This window comes from Pavona decussata, unplaced genomic scaffold, assembly GCF_977016875.1.
Source record: "Pavona decussata unplaced genomic scaffold, jaPavDecu1.1 SCAFFOLD_130, whole genome shotgun sequence".
NCBI classification, from domain to species: Eukaryota; Metazoa; Cnidaria; class Anthozoa; order Scleractinia; family Agariciidae; genus Pavona; species Pavona decussata.
In genome coordinates this window covers 2,671,750-2,689,197 of record NW_028145544.1, presented here as the reverse complement: position 1 = coordinate 2,689,197, position 17,448 = coordinate 2,671,750, and the positions used below count along the sequence as shown (strand labels likewise).

The window sequence follows — 17,448 nt, the reverse complement described above, 5'->3', positions numbered from 1 at the left end:
CGTTCCAGGCTACGCGCGATAATCAATATGGTGGAATCGAACGATTTTTTAGTGTTTCTAATATAAAACCATTTTTCTTTAAATTTAAAAAGCGATTGAAAGTACAACAAGTCATGTTCCTGAAGGCTTTTCGAGTTAAATCCAATACTGCCATTCGGGGATCTGATCGGTGAGTCTTTATCTGTGTGTATGTCAAATATCGCGATCACGTTGTCGAGATCGACAATTTTTTCGGCTGATGTAAGCAAAATATAAGCTTAAGTAAGCCAAAGCTTACAAACTTTTATCTTAAACTAGCGAGAAAAGTTTATGTCCAAACCGAAGGTTGTTCTAGTGAATAATTTTGAAGGTAGTATGTAGCTTTTGAAACTTATTTTCCACAAAATGTGACTGGTTCCAGAAAATATCCGTCCCCCACCCCTACGGAGACTTGTTTCCTTTGACCCCCCCCCCCCTCCAGGATTTTCCATTCCAGGGGGTCTTCACAATACTACCCCACCCCTTAGAATTTTCATTATTTTTCTATTTGGCCCTCCTTACCCCTTGAAAATTCCATTTCCTTAAAAGCTGTTAAAAGTTGCCCACGGCATTTCCAAAACTCCATACCCTATCAAAGACCTGAGTCTTAATTTTTATTCTGGGGGAACTGTCCAAGAACAAAACTCTCTGGTTTTTATACCCTATCCCAGACTAAACTGCTTGAAAAACATACTCTTTACAGCAGCATAATACCTACAGGTTTATAGCACATGTATGGGAGACCCCCCTCCCCCCCCTCCCCCCACTGCATTGAATGTCTTCTTAGGGGAGTTGTACACATAAACTTAAATGTAATCATCATCATCATCATCATCGTCATCATCATCATAGGCTGTTATTATAATAGTAATTGTTGTTCTTCAATGACATATGGATCTTTCTTTTTTTTTTTAAACAATAGACGGAAGTTGCGATCAGATGTAAGTAATGCCTTCCCCAGTTTGTCTCAAGATGAGTTATCAGAGATCATTCCAAACAAAGAGGAGATAACCGTGATGAGAATAATGACTCATTCAGGGCAAAATGTTACAGTCTATTGTCTGAATGGAGAACCAATGTTCTTTGAAATAGAGAAGAGAGTGATTCCAACAGGTAGTACTTTGTACAAGCACAGTGTTTATTTTATAATAAATTATGAAAAAAAGTCAAATGGTTGGTTACATTTAAAGATTTTACCCACAATAACGATGTTCAATATCTTTCAGTTGGACATTTTTTCACACTTTGGTATTTCATCCTCAGTCTCAAAAGTTAGAACCACCTTGTACAGCATAATAAATAGCACAACTGGAAAGTACTGCTCAGTAGCTTTCATTTGAATGGTCACACTTTAGGATTTCATCCTCGGTCTCAAAAATTAGAACCACCTTGTACAGCATAATAAACAGCACAACAGGAAAGTACTGCTCAGTAGCTTTCATTTGAATGGTCACACTTTAGTATTTCATCCACAGACTCAAAAGGTAGAACCACCTTGTACAGCATAATAAACAGCACCACAGGAAAGTACTGCTCAGCAGCTTTCATTTGAATGTTGACTAGGTCACACTAGAATTTATTTCAACCACATTGTTTTATATTAACTGAAGGAAATGACCTGTTAAACTATGAATTTTCACACAATTTTTCATGACTATTATTACTTTTATCCTGCAGTTTATTCACTGTGGAGATTCCCAGACATGTTATTAAGCCTCACAACATGGCCTCCAGTTTTTGAAAAGCTTAAAGGAGGAGCAGGTATGTTGATTTCCTTCCTGTAGTCCTTTACTTGTCTAGCTAATACTACTGACAAATCTTTTGTATTCAGTGTGATCACTTGGCTTATAAGGCATTTTTTTATATAGACACAAGTGTCTTAGTGTAAAACGCACCAGTCGTAAAATTCATACTAAACTACATCCAGGACCTGAGTGGCGTATTTTGAGGATGAGGATATTGATGTTATCATTTCCCACTTTTTCACAGCTGTTTGTGCAAACAGTTAGTAAATTACACTTGTGTCTATATAATAAAAAGAAAATTATACAGTGTATTGAAGATATGAGTTTCCTTTTCTTATGTTAAAAGCAATATTGTGTTTACCACACGAAAATAATATTCATATCTTCGTGCCACCGTGTTATATAATTTCTCTATTTATTACACGATATAGCATATTTGCACAGTACAAACTATGCCCAAAATGAAAGCAAACATTAGACTGTATTGCATATGAAATACGGATGTATACAGCAAAGGTATTTTAATTTATGAGTCAGCTTTTACTTTAAATTATAGCCTTGTAGTTATTAATAAAAATATGAATACTTTTAGACCTGATGCTTCCGGGTGTCATAGTACCATCCAATGAGGTGTCAGCCTTGGGACAATTCAACAAAGGTGTAATTTGCAGTGTGTGTCTCAAGGGAAACAGGTACGACTGTCCTACTGGTTTCTTTCTGATTTGTTGAAAGAAACATTTCAAGGAACCCAAAGCTCAGAAATTAGTACAGCAATGTTCAGTGTTAAGGGCGAAGTATCACAGGAATTTGGTATTATATGAAAAACTCCAAAACGTTTTTTTTTTCTCAACAGAAACCTAATAGACAAAGTATTGATCAAATTTGTTGTAGATTGTCACCCCAGTGTACTAAGACTATTGATGAGTGTCTCTTGCCACAGATGGACTGGGTTAGAATGGACTGCAACTTGAAAAAAGTTAGGCCAACTGTTTTCAAGTTCATGTGTTTTTGTTTCCAAAATGCACTAGAGCAGTCCTTTCAAGAATTCAGTTGATTTTTTTTTTCTTTCCAAGTGAAGGTGTTGTCACACCACTTTCACCACAAAAGGTAAAAATTCCTGTCAGTCTCACCCTCTAATGTCAGTCTTAGAGTGATTTGATGTAAGTCTTAGGAACCTTGAACTCTATGTACATGTATTGTGCGCATGTTCAGAACTCACTAACTGAATCAGACTGGTGAAAAACATAACGTGTTTTCAGACCTTGTCATGAACACTGGTGGTAGTTAATTGGCATCCAACCAGATGCGCTTAAGGTCATCTGTGGCCTCAACTCTCATTAGGCCATATGGAAAGTTTTCTTGAATAACACTTTAGTCCAACAACAGGCATTTTAGTGGGGATAGGGTGCAAGAAGGTAAGAAGGGTCATTTAGCAAAGGGGACATGCAAGGATTGGAAGGGGGTAGGGGATGATGGTCAACCCTATCCCGGGATGTGCCCCCTCCCCCCCCCCTCCCCCCATACTTGAAAAATCCAGATTCTTGTAAAATTTAGGAAGAGTATCAGAATGTTGGATTTTGGAGACTGGGTGTTGAAATCTAGTGTTTTGAGATATATGTATTGAAATAGCTATATTTTCAGTCCTTCTATCCCAAGACGTGCAACTTTCTCTACCTGGTGATTATTTGAGGTACCCATCCAGGATAATTTTGCAGGCTAAAGAAATGCATACTCCTTGTGATAGACATCACAAAGTGTACCTTACATGTTGGCCTAATCCTCACGTAACCTGGTTGGGGGGGGGGGGGGGGATTCTAAAAGGTTTTGAGTGGAGGTGTGCCACTAGGACTCTGAAACCCTTACTCTAAACCAGACCAAGTTCAGCTGCATTTTAAAGCCCTATACTAGACTAAAGACCAAAAATCCCAACCCTATCCCAGACGTGTTATTTTCCAGAAGTAACCAAATTCAGCGTTATGTGACTGTCTTTCTGGACAAACTTCCCACTAAAGAACCTGTTAGAGTCTAAGTTCCCATTACTTTGCACACATTTCAGGGCTCCTGTAGCTGTTGGTGTAACGCTAGTCTCCAGTAGGGATCTACTAGAGGATGGAATGCGTGGGAAAGGAGTCATGATTTACCACGTCTACCAGGATCTTTTATGGTGTGTTTTGAACGACTTTAGTAGTAACGACTTAAGTAGTAACTAAGTGCTTAAGTTGCGTACTAACTGCGAGGATCTTTCTTCTATTTGATCTTTCATCCGCAGTTCAAAATATATCGGTTTCATACATTCATCCTTCACGGGTATATTACGAACTCACAATATGACCAGCTCCCAGTTGGCTCAATAGCTCAGTTGGTAGAGCACTGCACCGGCATCGCAGAGGCCATGGGTTTGAATCCCGCTCAAGCCTGAATTTTTTTCAGGCTTTCTTTTCGTAACTGCTTAAGTTGCGTACTAACTGCGAGAATCTTTCTTCTATTTAAATACGCTCTGGTGTTTAATACATAGCAGAAAGATTACAAAAGACAAAGGTGTTAATAACACGAGCAAAGTTAGTGCTACATGTACAAAAAAATTAATTGAAGCAGCGCTTTTTCTATGAAAAGTTTTTCAGCTGACAAAAAGCTAATGGTGGAAGTGATGTCTTTGGTTAAAGACCCAAGTATTTATGCACTAAATGAAAACTTGCGTTTGACTTTACCCACAAACCTGTCACCATGATTGTTTAACCCTTTAACTCCTAATATCAAAGAACAAATTCTCCTATCTTGTCCCCATACTTTTCTTATAAAAGTACTGGGGAGAAGTTATTAAAAGATCAAGAAAATTCCCCTTGGGTGGTCATATCCTTAATTCTCACGACCTCAGGGTTGGAATAAGCGTTGATATTACAAGGAGAAATTTGATGCCGATCACTGTTAGGACTTAAAGGGTTTATGATGTTGCGCCAAGAGAAATGCAGGCCCTATTCCCCAAGGGGGAGAAGGAACTAAGTTGTAGTTGAAGTTTAAGAGAGACGAGACGTTGATGTTTAACACCAATATTACAGGGCACACGGGAGTAAGACTCAGTTACCTCAACTGGCTGTTTTAGACGATGACGTTGGAACTGCCGAGGTTAATGAGTTAGTGCAGGATTTGTCAGTGAATGAAGCGGAGGACGATGGCCATGACAGAGATTCAGGTACAAATTAACTAGTATTTGTTATCTGTAAGCTTATTTATGCGTTTCACGTCGTTTATCAGTTTGGGCGTGAACGGGGATATTTGGCGGTGGGGCGGGGGGCGTTACAACTTTGGGGTTTTCGTGAAACCGTTACTAGGGCCACGACCACGCCAAGGAAGACGGAACTTAAAATTACATTCGCTTTTTCTGAATAAATTCGCGATAATCTATACTAATTTAGTTTGTGTAAAGCGGCCGAACTATCCAGGAGCTAACGTCGTAGGGGCGGCTTTTAAGTCCAGAAAAAGAAAGGAAAATTAATCATCATGCGTTCACGTTATCCATAAAACCTTGAATGTGGTCATTTCACGTTGTGTTTTGCGAAGGACGGCAAAAAATGTACTAAAGTGTATAATGCACGTGCAGAGCTAAGTGCTTTGCTAATTAGAAATGTTTTCTCACGTTCTCGTTGCCGTCGTTGTCGTCGCTGCTTAAGGTCCTTGTTACCAGTGTTTTTTTTAGCGGGCTTTGCACCTTTGGTCGCAATTCTTCGCAACTTCGGTAGATTTTTACAAGGAGCTAAAAACTACAGTCGACTCCCGATAACTCGAACCTTCAAGGGAAATTGAAAAAGGTTCGAGTTATCGAGGGGAAAATTATCAGGAGTACCTGATGGGGCCTTTTGGTCGAGAATAGGGTAAAGTCTAGGCTAGGTTTCCAGAGAACTGACACTTAAAAAACGTATTTTAGTTGTCGTTGTACACCTTGAAGATCTTGTTTAGCTGGGCTCTGATAATGGCCGAGTTTTTGGAAAATATTGAGTCTGGGAAAGGGTAGGGATTTTTGATCTTTAGTCTAGTATAGGATTGAACTTGGTCTGGTTTAAGGTAAGGGTTGCAGAGTCCTAGCGGCACACCTCCACCCAAAAAGTTTTAGAGCACTCCCCCCCCCCCCCCCCGGGCTAAGAACTCGACCACCCAAGACCACCTCATCGACAGACCTTAATAACTTTTGGTGTATGAGCTCACACATAACTTCCAAATTGCAGAAAATATTTGTATTGATGAATCCGCAGAGGTGAATGCAGAGAAAGCAGGTGGTTGCGCTGATGAACAAGGTGATAATGAATACTTTGCTGCGAACATAGAAGATGAGGAAAATGAGAAAACAGTTGCTGAGGAAACTACGTTGTTAGATCCAGAGGACGAGACAAATTCGCAGGAATCACTTTTAGGTATAAATCATGTATTGCGTTATAACTGACTCTTATTAGATAGGGAGCCTTAGCAACGACGACGGCGACGGCAACAAGAACGTCAAAAAAGCAATAGGTTTAATAGCCAAAACAACTTTACACGTGCATTACACTTTTTGGTACTGACATTTCTTTACCGTCATTGCACGACTAGGACGTGAAATTTCCTGATAGGATGTTTTTTGGAGGACGTAAACCCACGACGACGAATTTTTGTTTCTCTTTCTAAACTTGGGTGCCGTCTCCAAGAATTCAACTCCAGGAAATTTCACCTACATTTGACACTTGATCGCGACAACGTTTGAAAAAACGCGAATTCATTTTAATAGTGACGTTTTCGATGTTGTCGCCGGCCGTCGCCGTTGCTAAAGCTCCCTACAACGATATTTAGCATGGCGTGTTAATCAGGGACGTGATCCAGATCTAGTTTAAATTTATTAGAAAAGCGATTGGTTTTAAGAAATGAAGTAAGGACGGAGTATGAGTAACCAAAGAAAACATTTCTGAACAAGGATGAAAACCACCAAAAAATTCAACTCACGTTTGGCGACAACTCCGGGAATCGAGTCAGGCCGCATTGGTTGGTTGTGTGTGTTTTCGCCACTGCGCCATCCCTAATCCGGAACTGAAGAATTCACCCTCCTATCCCTTGTTTTCAGATAACATGGATGACCTCCTCGAGTACTGTTTCTTTTGTGCGTTGTTGAGGATGAAGAAGGTAGAGCTGCCCGTACTGACAAGCACGTTTTCCAGAAACTATCTCATGCCTTCATGGTAAGTCTTTGCATCTTCACAAAGCAAAGTCTTCGCAAAGTCTTTGCATCTTCACAAAGCAAACCTATGTTAACAGAAGAGTCGGGTAAAGAGATTAAAAAACGTACGCTTCGAGCGTTAGTCCTTCTTTAAAGCGCTCTGACGAAAGGCAAAACGCTCGAAACGTTATCTTTTTAATATCTTTACGATGGACAGTTGCGTGGACGATCGACGAGGACTTAAAGAAAAAATACCTTTTGTGCATTGTGCGTTTTCAAGAGACTCCAATCTCCTGACCTTTTCTATAAGTCTGCGAAGGGTCTTGTGTCGACAGAACATGAAGTTTGTGGTTTAAAAGAAAACTCACCCCTTCGGACAGGGCCGTAGTTGACGAGCACAAGCTGAAAAAAATGCAAACTCTCGCAAACAAACAAAACAAAACTTTTAGCAATTTGCACGTGCAATATTTCTGCACGTGCACTTTCACTCTTGCCTGTCCTCTGCTAAACCCGAACAACGCCGTGAGGTGACCAAAATTAGCCGGAGAGTTTCTTAACTTTCGTAAGGTTTTCTTACGTATTACAGCTTTAAAACATTTCTACCTAAAAAAAAATGTCATATTTCGAAAGCAGCGAAGTTCGGTTTGCAATACGTTATATTAAAGTCTTGCTGCCCTCTGAAAACAACAACCTGAAATAAAAAAATTAAGGTTTATGAAGAACGTAAATTAACGACAGTTCAAAGCAACGCGGTTAAATTTTAAACGAGCGTAAAACTTCGGTATAAAATCTGTGAAAGTAAGGAAAAGGCCTGTAGAAACGGTTACCGTACTTAACTTTCGCTTTTGCGAGAGGCGAAGCCTCGTGTTTCCGACCGCCAAGCGGAACGAACAGCCTTTTCGCTTGCCGGCTCACAGAAAACACCTGACCCAAACCCCAACACTCAAAAGATCCTGCTCAAAGGCTCTTTAATTTTCTATTATCAATATTAGCATTGCAAACAGTGCTAAACTAGGAAACGTTGTTGCGAGAACACTGCCAAGGTTACGGACGCAAATCATCGCTTTCCAGTTCAGTTGGCCGGGCGAAAAACATGTATTTAACTCAGCTTGCTTGTTCTCGCAACAAAATTGCGACACAAGTCGCACGAAATATTGGCGTTAGTGTGTCATACCCAGTAACTGAGAAATCTTGCCTTCTTCATTACTAAATAGAACCGGCCGAGTTTTACTTTTCGAAACGATTTTGCCAATGGGAAGTCACATAGCTTCAGTTGCCTAGCATTTTTCGTCCTTACTTTTAATTTATTAACTAAATGTGAAATGCTCTCCATCTAAACAATGGAAACAAGAAATCATAGCGTTGCTTGATTCCTTTTATTTTTTAGTCCAGAAGGGAAATCAGTTGATATCAAGAAGTCCTCGTATAAAAAGGTAACTTAGCAAAATGTTGTTGGCTGTTTTTATACTAGGGACGCATGTGATGTAATGCGAGGAATGGGCTATCTTCCGTATTGAACACTACATCATTTCGACTTAAGTTTGATCCAGACGCATAAAGCCAGCGACACACTTGGCGATTTTATACGCCGATCGCCGCGATCTGGCATGTCAAATATCGGCGATTAAATTCGTCGGCATTCGCTAAGTGTGCCCGTTTCCGCGATTTTCAACATTTATTGCTGCCAATCGCCAGTAAAGCCAACCCAACAGGTTGGGCGATTTTATCACATGGGTTTTCAAAACTGCCACATCGCTGCGATCGACAAAAAAAATCGCCAGGTGTGTCTGCATCAATCGCGATTTTCGCTGGCGATCGAATTCGCCGCGATCGGCGTATAAACCGAATTCAAGTTTTTGCAAGCGTCGTCGCTATTATTCCAACTCGCTTAAAATGTCAAATGTAGGTGAAATTTCCTGGAGTTGAATTCTTGGAGACCGCACCCAAGTTTAGAAATAAAAAGAATACTTTTTTATTCAGCGGCACATTGGGCAACAAAGAAACTTCAGTGTGTTCCCTGGGTACTATGTGCAGGTTTTTCTGTGTTTTTCAGTTGTCCAAGTTCCTTCAGTGTATGCAAGAGAGAGGTTTGATTGCGGTACAGGAAGCGTCCAAAGGAGTGGATCAGATTGCCGCAATAAATTGGCATCATCCAGAGTGAGTTGTTGTTTCAGATCGTCATGAATAGCCTTAAGACGGTGCCTACTAATACAGAGGTATTTTTGCGCAATTTATGACTATGCGAGAAAAGCAGATCTTAGCAAGGGCTCGTGGAATCTAAAAAAGAAAATTGGGGGCAACCATATATTTTTTAGAGATAATCAAGCAACAATAGTTTTGAAAAGTGCTAAAATACAAAACAATGTTTGGCATTTTTTCCCAAATTGAAGCTTTATTATCTCTGAAAAATGCACGGTTACCCCCAATTTTTTTTTTTTGGATACCAAGAGCACTTGCTAAGTTCTGCTTTCTCCGCATAGTTTTAAAATGCACAAAAATGTCCTTGTGTTAGGAGGCACCACCCATAGGAAACTCGAGTATCTCGAGATGCGCAGAACGTATGCGTAGTAACAAAAGTAGGCACCGTCCTTAAATTACACATTTGACAAGCACCACAGGAAAGTACAGTACTGCTAGATAACTAGAGAATCTCATACGCGGACTCAAAAGGTAAACTAACTTGTGTAGTGTAATGACTAGTACTACAGGGAAGTGATGATAAATAGCTTTCATTTGAATGGTCTCACTTTAGGATTTCAGCCACAGACTCAAAAGTTAGAGCCACCTTGTACAGTATAATAAACAGCACCACAGGAAAGTACTGCTCAGTAGCTTTCATTTGAATGGTCACACTTTAGGATTTCATCAACAGACTCAAAAGCTAGAACCATGCACCTTTGTACAGCATAATAAACAGCAACACAGGAAAGTTCTGCTCAGTGGCTTTCATTTGAATGGTCACACTTTAGGATTTCATCTACATACTCAAAAGTCAGAACCAACTTATACAGCATAATAAACAGCACCACAGGAAAGTACTGCTCAGTAGCTTTCATTTGAATGGTCACACTTTAGGATTTCATCTACATACTCAAAAGTCAGAACCAACTTATACAGCATAATAAACAGCAACACAGGAAAGTTCTGCTCAGTAGCTTTCATTTGAATGGTCACGCTTTAGGATTTCATCTACAGACTCAAAATTAGAACCACCTTATACAGCAGAATAAACAGCACCACAGGAAAGTACTGCTCAGTAGCTTTCATTTGAATGGTCACACTTTAGGATTTCGCCCACAGACTCAAAAGTTAGAACCACCTTGTATAGCATAACAAACGGCACCACAGGAAAGTACTGCTCAGTAGCTTTTATTTCACACTTTAGGATTTCATTCACATTTTCAAAAGTTAGAACCACCTTGTACAGGATAATAAACAGCACCACAGGAAAGTACTGCTCAGTAACTTTCATTTGAATGGTCACACTTTAGGATTTCATCCACAGACTCAATAGTTAGAACCACCTTATACAGCATAACTAACAGCACCACAGGAAAGTACTGCTCAGTAACTTTCATTTGAATGGTCACACTTTAGGATTTCATCCACAGACTCAATAGTTAGAACCACCTTGTACAGCATAACTAACAGCACCACAGGAAAATACTGCTCAGAAGCTTTCATTTGAATGGTCACACTTTAGGATTTCATCCACAGACTCAAAAGTTAGAACCACCTTATACAGCATAATAAACAGCACCACAGGAAAGTACTGGTCAGTAGCTTTCATTTGAATGGTCACACTTGAAGATTTCATCTACAGACTCAAAGTTAGAACCACCTTGTACAGCATAATAAACAGCATCACAGGGAAGTACTGCTCAGTAGCTTTCATTTGAATGGTCACACTTTAGGATTTCATCAACAGACTCAAAAGTTAGAACCACCTTATACAGCATAATAAACAGCACCACAGGAAAGTACTGCTCAGTAGCTTTCATTTAAATGGTCACAGACTCAAAAGTTAGAACCACCTTGTAGAGCATAATAAACAGCACCACACCACCCCTCTACCAACTATGACCACAGAAAAGTAATGATCAGTAGCATTCAATTGAATGGTCATACTTGAGGAACTAAATGCATCTCTTAATACTTTTTACTCGAAAAGACGTGGTTTTAATGCGTATTTTAATAACTGTTCCAGTGAGGTGCTGTTTTTTAGAAGCTCGTGGTCTCTTCTTTTAGTGTCCATCATAATTGATTTTTAGGTTAAGGCATTATCGAGTTTATTTCCGGGAAAACGTCTTATTTCAACAGAATAAAAGAGTTTAAAGCGAACCAACCAGTGGTTGAACGTGTTGCAGAGGCTCCTATGCCGACAGCTTCAGCAGCTCCAACTCAGGTGGGATTGCAGGGCTGTACATGTACATAGCGGGGAAGGGGGGAGGGTGGGCAGGGGGGCAGCTGCTCCCGCCAGGGAAACTGAATATTTTTTCTAACATAGTGTTTGAGTTTGCTGAGCTATTTCGTGTAGCTATATTGGTCCGAGAAGAAAATTGACTAATTGACTGAAAACATCTCCCTTCAATGTGAATTCAGTGTCTTTTGTTTTCTTTAAAGGTCTTAGAGGAAACTTTCTGTGTAGGGGTAAAAACAAAAACGTCCAACTAGAAACAGGAGAGCCCTGTGAGGAATGTGTGGAGTTTGCCCCCCCCCCCCTCCCCGACAAAAAATCCTAGGTACGTCCTGGATTCACAAATTTGCACTTGTTTTCTCTATTTAGGAAACAGTAAAATAAGAACTTTCCAACAGAGTGGTTATAGATTTTGCTGTTAGAAATAACTGTGACATCTTTCCGTCGTCATCACCGGAACGCACTCTTGGGACCTGGGCGATCCCAGAAGTATGCGTCTCACATATAAATCTAGCAAATGACCTACATCAGAGAAATAAAGTGTATATGACAGATAGTTTTTTTTATTTGCTTGATCAAATCTTCATGTTGTTATCGTTTGAAAATCGTAAAAAAAAAGTTCTTATCAATTTTTCTTCCCAGCGTTTAAGGCGTATAGAAGTGTCAAATTTCACTTCAGGTTGGGTACAATACCGCGAAAGACGGGAGACTGGGGATGGTAGGGCTGTGACGTCAGCACAGGAATGCTAGTCTTGTGATTTCTTTATTCTTCAGTTATTTTTCGTGTGCAGAGGAAGAAAACTGTGTGGACGAAAATATGGATGCGTTCCTGTATTGACATCACAGTTCTATGTTTTTTTCCTTTTAAAAAAGCGAATGTTGCGTCAAACTATATTTTGTTTGTCATTTTTGTCTCTTTTAGCCTCCTTGTATAGAAGAATTGTTTTCGGTGTCAGCGGCTATGTTACCCATATTTTCAGAATTTGGATTCAGGTAAATAGAAGTTGTTTGAATTGTTAAAAGGCGAATTCACTCTTTTGTACCCGAAGATAAACTCCTTTTTCTTCAAAATGGCTGAAGGTTTAATTGACTAAGAGACTTTAAAAGCTGACGAAAGACGTTTCTCTTGACTAAATGTTTAATGGATCAAACACTGATTATTCTTTCTCTTTTCTTGCTTTGTAGTAAAAATACAGTATTGAGTCCTTCTGATGTCCGTTCAGTCATTACAAATTACGTGAAATCACACGAACTCGTTTCAACTGAAAGCAAGAGGTATGTACATAAACGTGCGCTTACCAGAAAGGGAAAAACTTGCTTTTACTGTAATCGCGACTTTTACTAAATCATGACTTGGCTTAGCCAGTTTTACGTTTTTTTCACCCTCTCACAAATGTATATTCCCTCCATGGGTACCGATTCGCTGTTTTCCCGCACTTAGCTCATGTCCACTATTTTTCCGTAGTCGTTTTATGTTTTCTCGCACTTTAGGCACCTAGCGCTCGTTATTTGTATATGCAGTGCTTCATCTTAGTAGAATGTTTTTCAGTTACACGTTTTTCCGCGCTTTACAATTGTTGCTTCTTTTCCGCACCTCGCATCGCCTTCATGTTTTCCCGCGCTTGACACCGGTTACACGTTTTTCCGCGCTTGACACCGGTTTCACGTTTTTCCGTACTTGACGCCGGTTACATGTTTTCCCGCGCTAGTTACCCGTGGCATATTTTCCGGAGTTGCACCTGTTAAATGTTGTCCTATACACTGTACAAACTGCTTTCCGCTCTTGGCACCAACTGAATGTTTCATCTAGCTAGGCTGGCACCGTTTATTTATTTTGTCTATGCTTCACTGGGCTTGCTTGTTTTGCGCACGTGGTCACTGTTGCTAGTTTTCTCGGGAGCACTGGTTACATGTTAGGTAGTGATTGGCGAAATATTTTGCTTTTGTGAGCTTGGTTTGCAAACTGTCATTTTCTCCACATGTGTACGATCTTTTGTTGTTATCCTCAGGATGGTCGTACTAGATCCAACACTCACCAAAATGCTCATTAACAAGAACGAAGGTATTGAGCGTTTAGCCTGGGATCAGCTTTTCGACAGGTTAGTAAGATTTGACTCTTGTTCCCGTCATCGTTACATTCTTTTAAGACTTACTGTTAGTTCAGCTGACACGTTTAATATCAATGTTTGTAAGTTTAGCGGCCAGTGACTTTACATCTCAAATTCAACTGTGTGCCGTCGTCATATTTCTATGGTTTCTATAGGATAAGGAAACTTGCACCATTAGTAGCAATAATTTACGCTGTAAATGCCTCCGCTGCAAAGATCAATTTGTGGAAACTTAAACTTCCGGCCCCGAAGAGTGGATAACTCTATCCAGCGGATAAGATTTACTGGATAGCGACTTATCCATTGGATAGAGTTATCCACTCTTTGAACACCTGGGGCACGGCATTTACTTTCGGGATGGGCTTGTTCATTGAGGTATGGAGTGGGGGCGGGGGGTCGTTAAGGGAAGGAACTTTGCGTTTGAAAATAGGTCTGGCTGCACAAAACAACTTAAAACAGCTTGGAACACTAAGCTATCACCCGAAAACAGCGTTGGAGGGCTTTTTTTATCGAAGGGATGTTTGTGTGTGATTACTGGTTGGGGCGGGAGGGGGGAGGCAGAGGGGGAGGGGGTATTTTTTCATTTCCATCCCCGACGGATGACTGTATGTTCGTAGTTGCCTCTAGCAATAAGTTTCGTCCAACGTTACGCCAGAGAGGTGAACGACGATGTAGATCGACGCCCTTTTATTCGAAACGTGCTTAGATTAAACTCAGAGTGCAGTGAGGAACATGATTGTGTTTTTCTTTGTCTGTAGAGTGTGTTCTAAAATGAATAAATGTCATCAGATCACGTTTCCAGGACAAGATCCCATAATAAGGTAAGTCATGAAATAGCAGCGTGTTCAATTGGGTAATATATTAACGCTTATTTATTATTTTGAATGCGTCGCCGCGGCTTTCTCGGCTCCAGCATTCTGTTCGGAGAAGGAGAGCGGGATCAATACCGCAAAGAGCGGCTGGTAATCTAGTCTATGTTTGGCCCCACTATCATCTTGTGCTGTAATCTCTTACCAAGGGTGAACAAGTTGTTTTTGTTTCTTTCTTTTGTTGTTTGTATTTTTGCTGAGAAGCGACGTGAAAGTTATGCCCTTTCAAGTTTTCCACACACCGTATAGTAAATTTATTTTTGTGTTTGACAGAAAAGGAAAGATCGAAGCCATCGAAATCAAAGTGGAACAACGGATGGGCAACAAAAAGGTATTTCTTTGCTTGTTTGTTTTCCTGTGGTTTTTTTAAAACTCACACAGTCACGCAAGCGTCTTAAAATTTGGCAATCGACCGAGTTGATGAGACAATTTGACCACCGTAAAGAGATTCGAGTACTGTAGTTGCAACCGTTATAGTTCTTCGCTTTGACGAAGGGCCAACCCTCTCCTTCTTGACACGTTTTGGAGACACAAGATCAAGTGGCAGATGCCGTCAAAAGAAATATTTTCCTATCTGTGGTAAGGAGAATTGAAATTGCATCAATAAGCTAAGGAGAACACGTGACGTCAGTTGCCAAACTGCTTCTTACCATCTTTGATCCCGAAAAAAGGTTTGCGAAGAGGAATGCCAAATGTGCCGTGTCACAAAATCTCCCAGGGTATTCGCCGTCCGCCATTTTGAATTTCGCGAGGACGCTGGGGACTAAGTTGACTGAAACGTCCAGGACGTCAAGTAGTCACGTTTCTCGTTATTGCAGGTCCCTAATGATCACTTTTCATCCTTAGGTCACGTTGATCCGCAACTTAGAATCATACGGTATTGACCCTCAGGAGTTTGCTCACAATATACAGATAAAGGCAGCATGCAGCACATCAGGTATTAAATACCGCAGATCCTCTGCTAAGAAATTCACTTGTCAAAGCACCGAAAGACAGAGAAAGTAGCCAGTTCCAGACGTTCAGATAGTGGAGAACGAAGAAAATTGCGATGTGTGTGAATGATAAAGTATTGCGAGCGGGAAAAATCGAGAAGAGACTCTGCCCTTTCTCCCCGCCTTTCTACTCACACGGATTGCAATTTTTTTCGCGTAGCTCTCGACCATCTGAGCGCCTGGAAAATGCAAAAGGGAAAGGGGAGGATTAGGATAAAAAGAAAACGTTAACTTTGGCTAAAACTGACGTAAACGTACATAAAAACAACCCGACTTATTCATTTATAGAGCGGTTTTCAATTGAGTGTCGAAAGTAATTTGGCGTTTGCTTTGGTTTTGCATCACTACGCTCTGTGATTGGTTAACAAAACTCGCGCCACTTTCTCAACCAATGGGAATCCAAACCAATACCAATCGTGTTTTAGCCGCACGTGTTTTCCCGCGCTTGCCACCAGTTACATGTATTTGCTTCAAATTCTGATTGGTTCGTTGTGTTGTTTACATTTGTTGCGATTGGCCAGAGTAATTACTTTGGTTTTGGTTTTACGACACTCAATTGGAAACCGCTCTATCTGCCAACGAAAGCTTACATCATCAGCAGAAGTACACCGTATCACCACTAAAAGACAGTTAGCCAACTCCGTGAAAAAGGAAATCAAAAGTCAACCATTAGTAATTCATGAAGAGAAAACAAAGAAAATCACTACCGTGAAGGAGGTTTGGAAATGTGATCTTGATTATCATAAAATTTGGTGAGCTTTGCTTTGAATTTCTCCAAGAATTAATAATGGTTTGAGAAGCTACATCAATAACTCGAAAGAGTGTTTCATCCGGTTTTCAATCACCTCGGTGTTAGTTAATAAAAAACTCGGCGCTTTGATATAGTACTGTGTAAGTATAGGATGCCAACGAAAAAAGTGGATGATTGAATCTTTACGCCATTTGATGATGCGTTTTCTTGATCATTTATTAGTTTCACAGCTTCCTGGAAAAAATTGCGCTCCTGGTATGCAGGTGTTGGTTCAAGGAAATCAAGTCGCTATTGCAGCAAAGTTTCTTTTAGGTAAGTGAAGAACATGAAGCCATGATTAGTCCTCGACTATTGCAGCTCTGTCCGGTTACCTTCTGCAACATTGCAGATGTTAATATTTGGCTACTATCCACTTTTTGAGACCCTGGTAATCTCTCGTCAATTCTCTTCTATTCTTTACTTGCCATAAAACGCAATAATGTAATACAAAATGCTGCTGCAAGACTTGTCACTAACACTCCTCGCATCTGTCATATCACTCCCATTTTGGAAGATCTTCACTGGTTGCCCATCAAATACAGAATTGAATTCAAAATTGTGCTGCTAACATTCAAGTGCCTCCAAGGACTTGCACCACAATATCTGGTCGATCTCATTGCTATCGCTCCCCAGTCAAGATATAATCTTAGGTCCAGGAATGCAACTCTGTTGGTACTAGCCAAAGCGCGGTGCCTACCTATACGCTTGGTGACCGAGCCTTTTAGTCGGCTGCTCCGAAACTATGGAACAGTCTTCCGGCGGAGATCAGAAACATTCAGATCCTCACATCTTTTAAACAAGCTCTCAAAACATACTTTTTTAAGATAACTTTTAATTGATTTACTTATACATTTTTATTATAGCTTTTAACCGATTTATTAATTTGATCTTATTGCTGTTGTGCGCATATGAAAATATTTATATTGTATATGGGCAATATAAGGTTTATATTTATTATATATTATTATTATTATTATTATTGTTATTATTATTATTATTATTATTATTATTATTATTATTATTATTATTATTATTATTACAAAAGGAGCAATAAAGATATGGCGAGGAGACCTCAAAAAACCATCGTCTATTTCTCGAGCATGGTCTAATGTCTCATATACCATGGCCGCTAAGCCAATCAAATCCCTGGAATCGCATTATACAATGATCCAGTTTTTAATAAGTTCATTTTTCTTCTTCTTTATCTTTAGACGAATACAAGATTCCTAAGAAATATGTTAATGGGCTTGACCTGCTCAAAAGCAACAAGAAGAAAAAATAGAAATATTATAAAATAAAGCGAAAACTGGGCTTTGAGCGTACAATGTTC

At 39.9% G+C, this 17,448-nt stretch overlaps 1 protein-coding gene across 2 annotated transcripts; it reads left to right on the top strand.

Moving 5' to 3' along the window:
* Nucleotides 1-10: 10 nt before the first annotated feature.
* LOC146468662 (eukaryotic translation initiation factor 2D-like) lies at nt 11-17,443 on the top strand. Of its 2 annotated transcripts, none has more exons than XM_085124443.1 (19): nt 11-169; nt 941-1,131; nt 1,696-1,779; nt 2,356-2,455; nt 3,820-3,927; nt 4,820-4,953; nt 6,011-6,169; nt 6,850-6,964; nt 8,330-8,375; nt 8,996-9,099; nt 11,263-11,347; nt 12,282-12,352; nt 12,545-12,634; nt 13,369-13,458; nt 14,226-14,288; nt 14,610-14,667; nt 15,183-15,273; nt 16,302-16,391; nt 17,330-17,443. In XM_085124443.1, the coding sequence occupies exons 1-19, from the start codon at nt 114-116 to the stop codon at nt 17,398-17,400; spliced, it is 1,806 nt and encodes a 601-aa protein (XP_084980569.1). In that variant the 5' UTR covers nt 11-113; the 3' UTR covers nt 17,401-17,443. The 2 variants fall into 2 exon arrangements, with proteins under 2 accessions (XP_084980569.1, XP_084980568.1); XM_085124442.1 differs by having other exon boundaries at nt 12-169; nt 5,984-6,169.
* The last annotated feature ends 5 nt before the right edge of the window (nt 17,444-17,448 follow it).

What these genes read in the sequence shown, in the direction of transcription:
- LOC146468662 (XM_085124442.1), top strand. Translation starts at nt 114, where the DNA reads ATGTTCCTGAAGGCTTTTCGAGTTAAATCCAATACTGCCATTCGGGGA. An exon ending in AACTATCTCATGCCTTCATG is followed by an intron (nt 6,965 to 8,329) that starts GTAAGTCTTTGC and finishes TTTATTTTTTAG; the next exon opens with TCCAGAAGGGAAATCAGTTG. An exon ending in AACGGATGGGCAACAAAAAG is followed by an intron (nt 14,668 to 15,182) that starts GTATTTCTTTGC and finishes TTTCATCCTTAG; the next exon opens with GTCACGTTGATCCGCAACTT.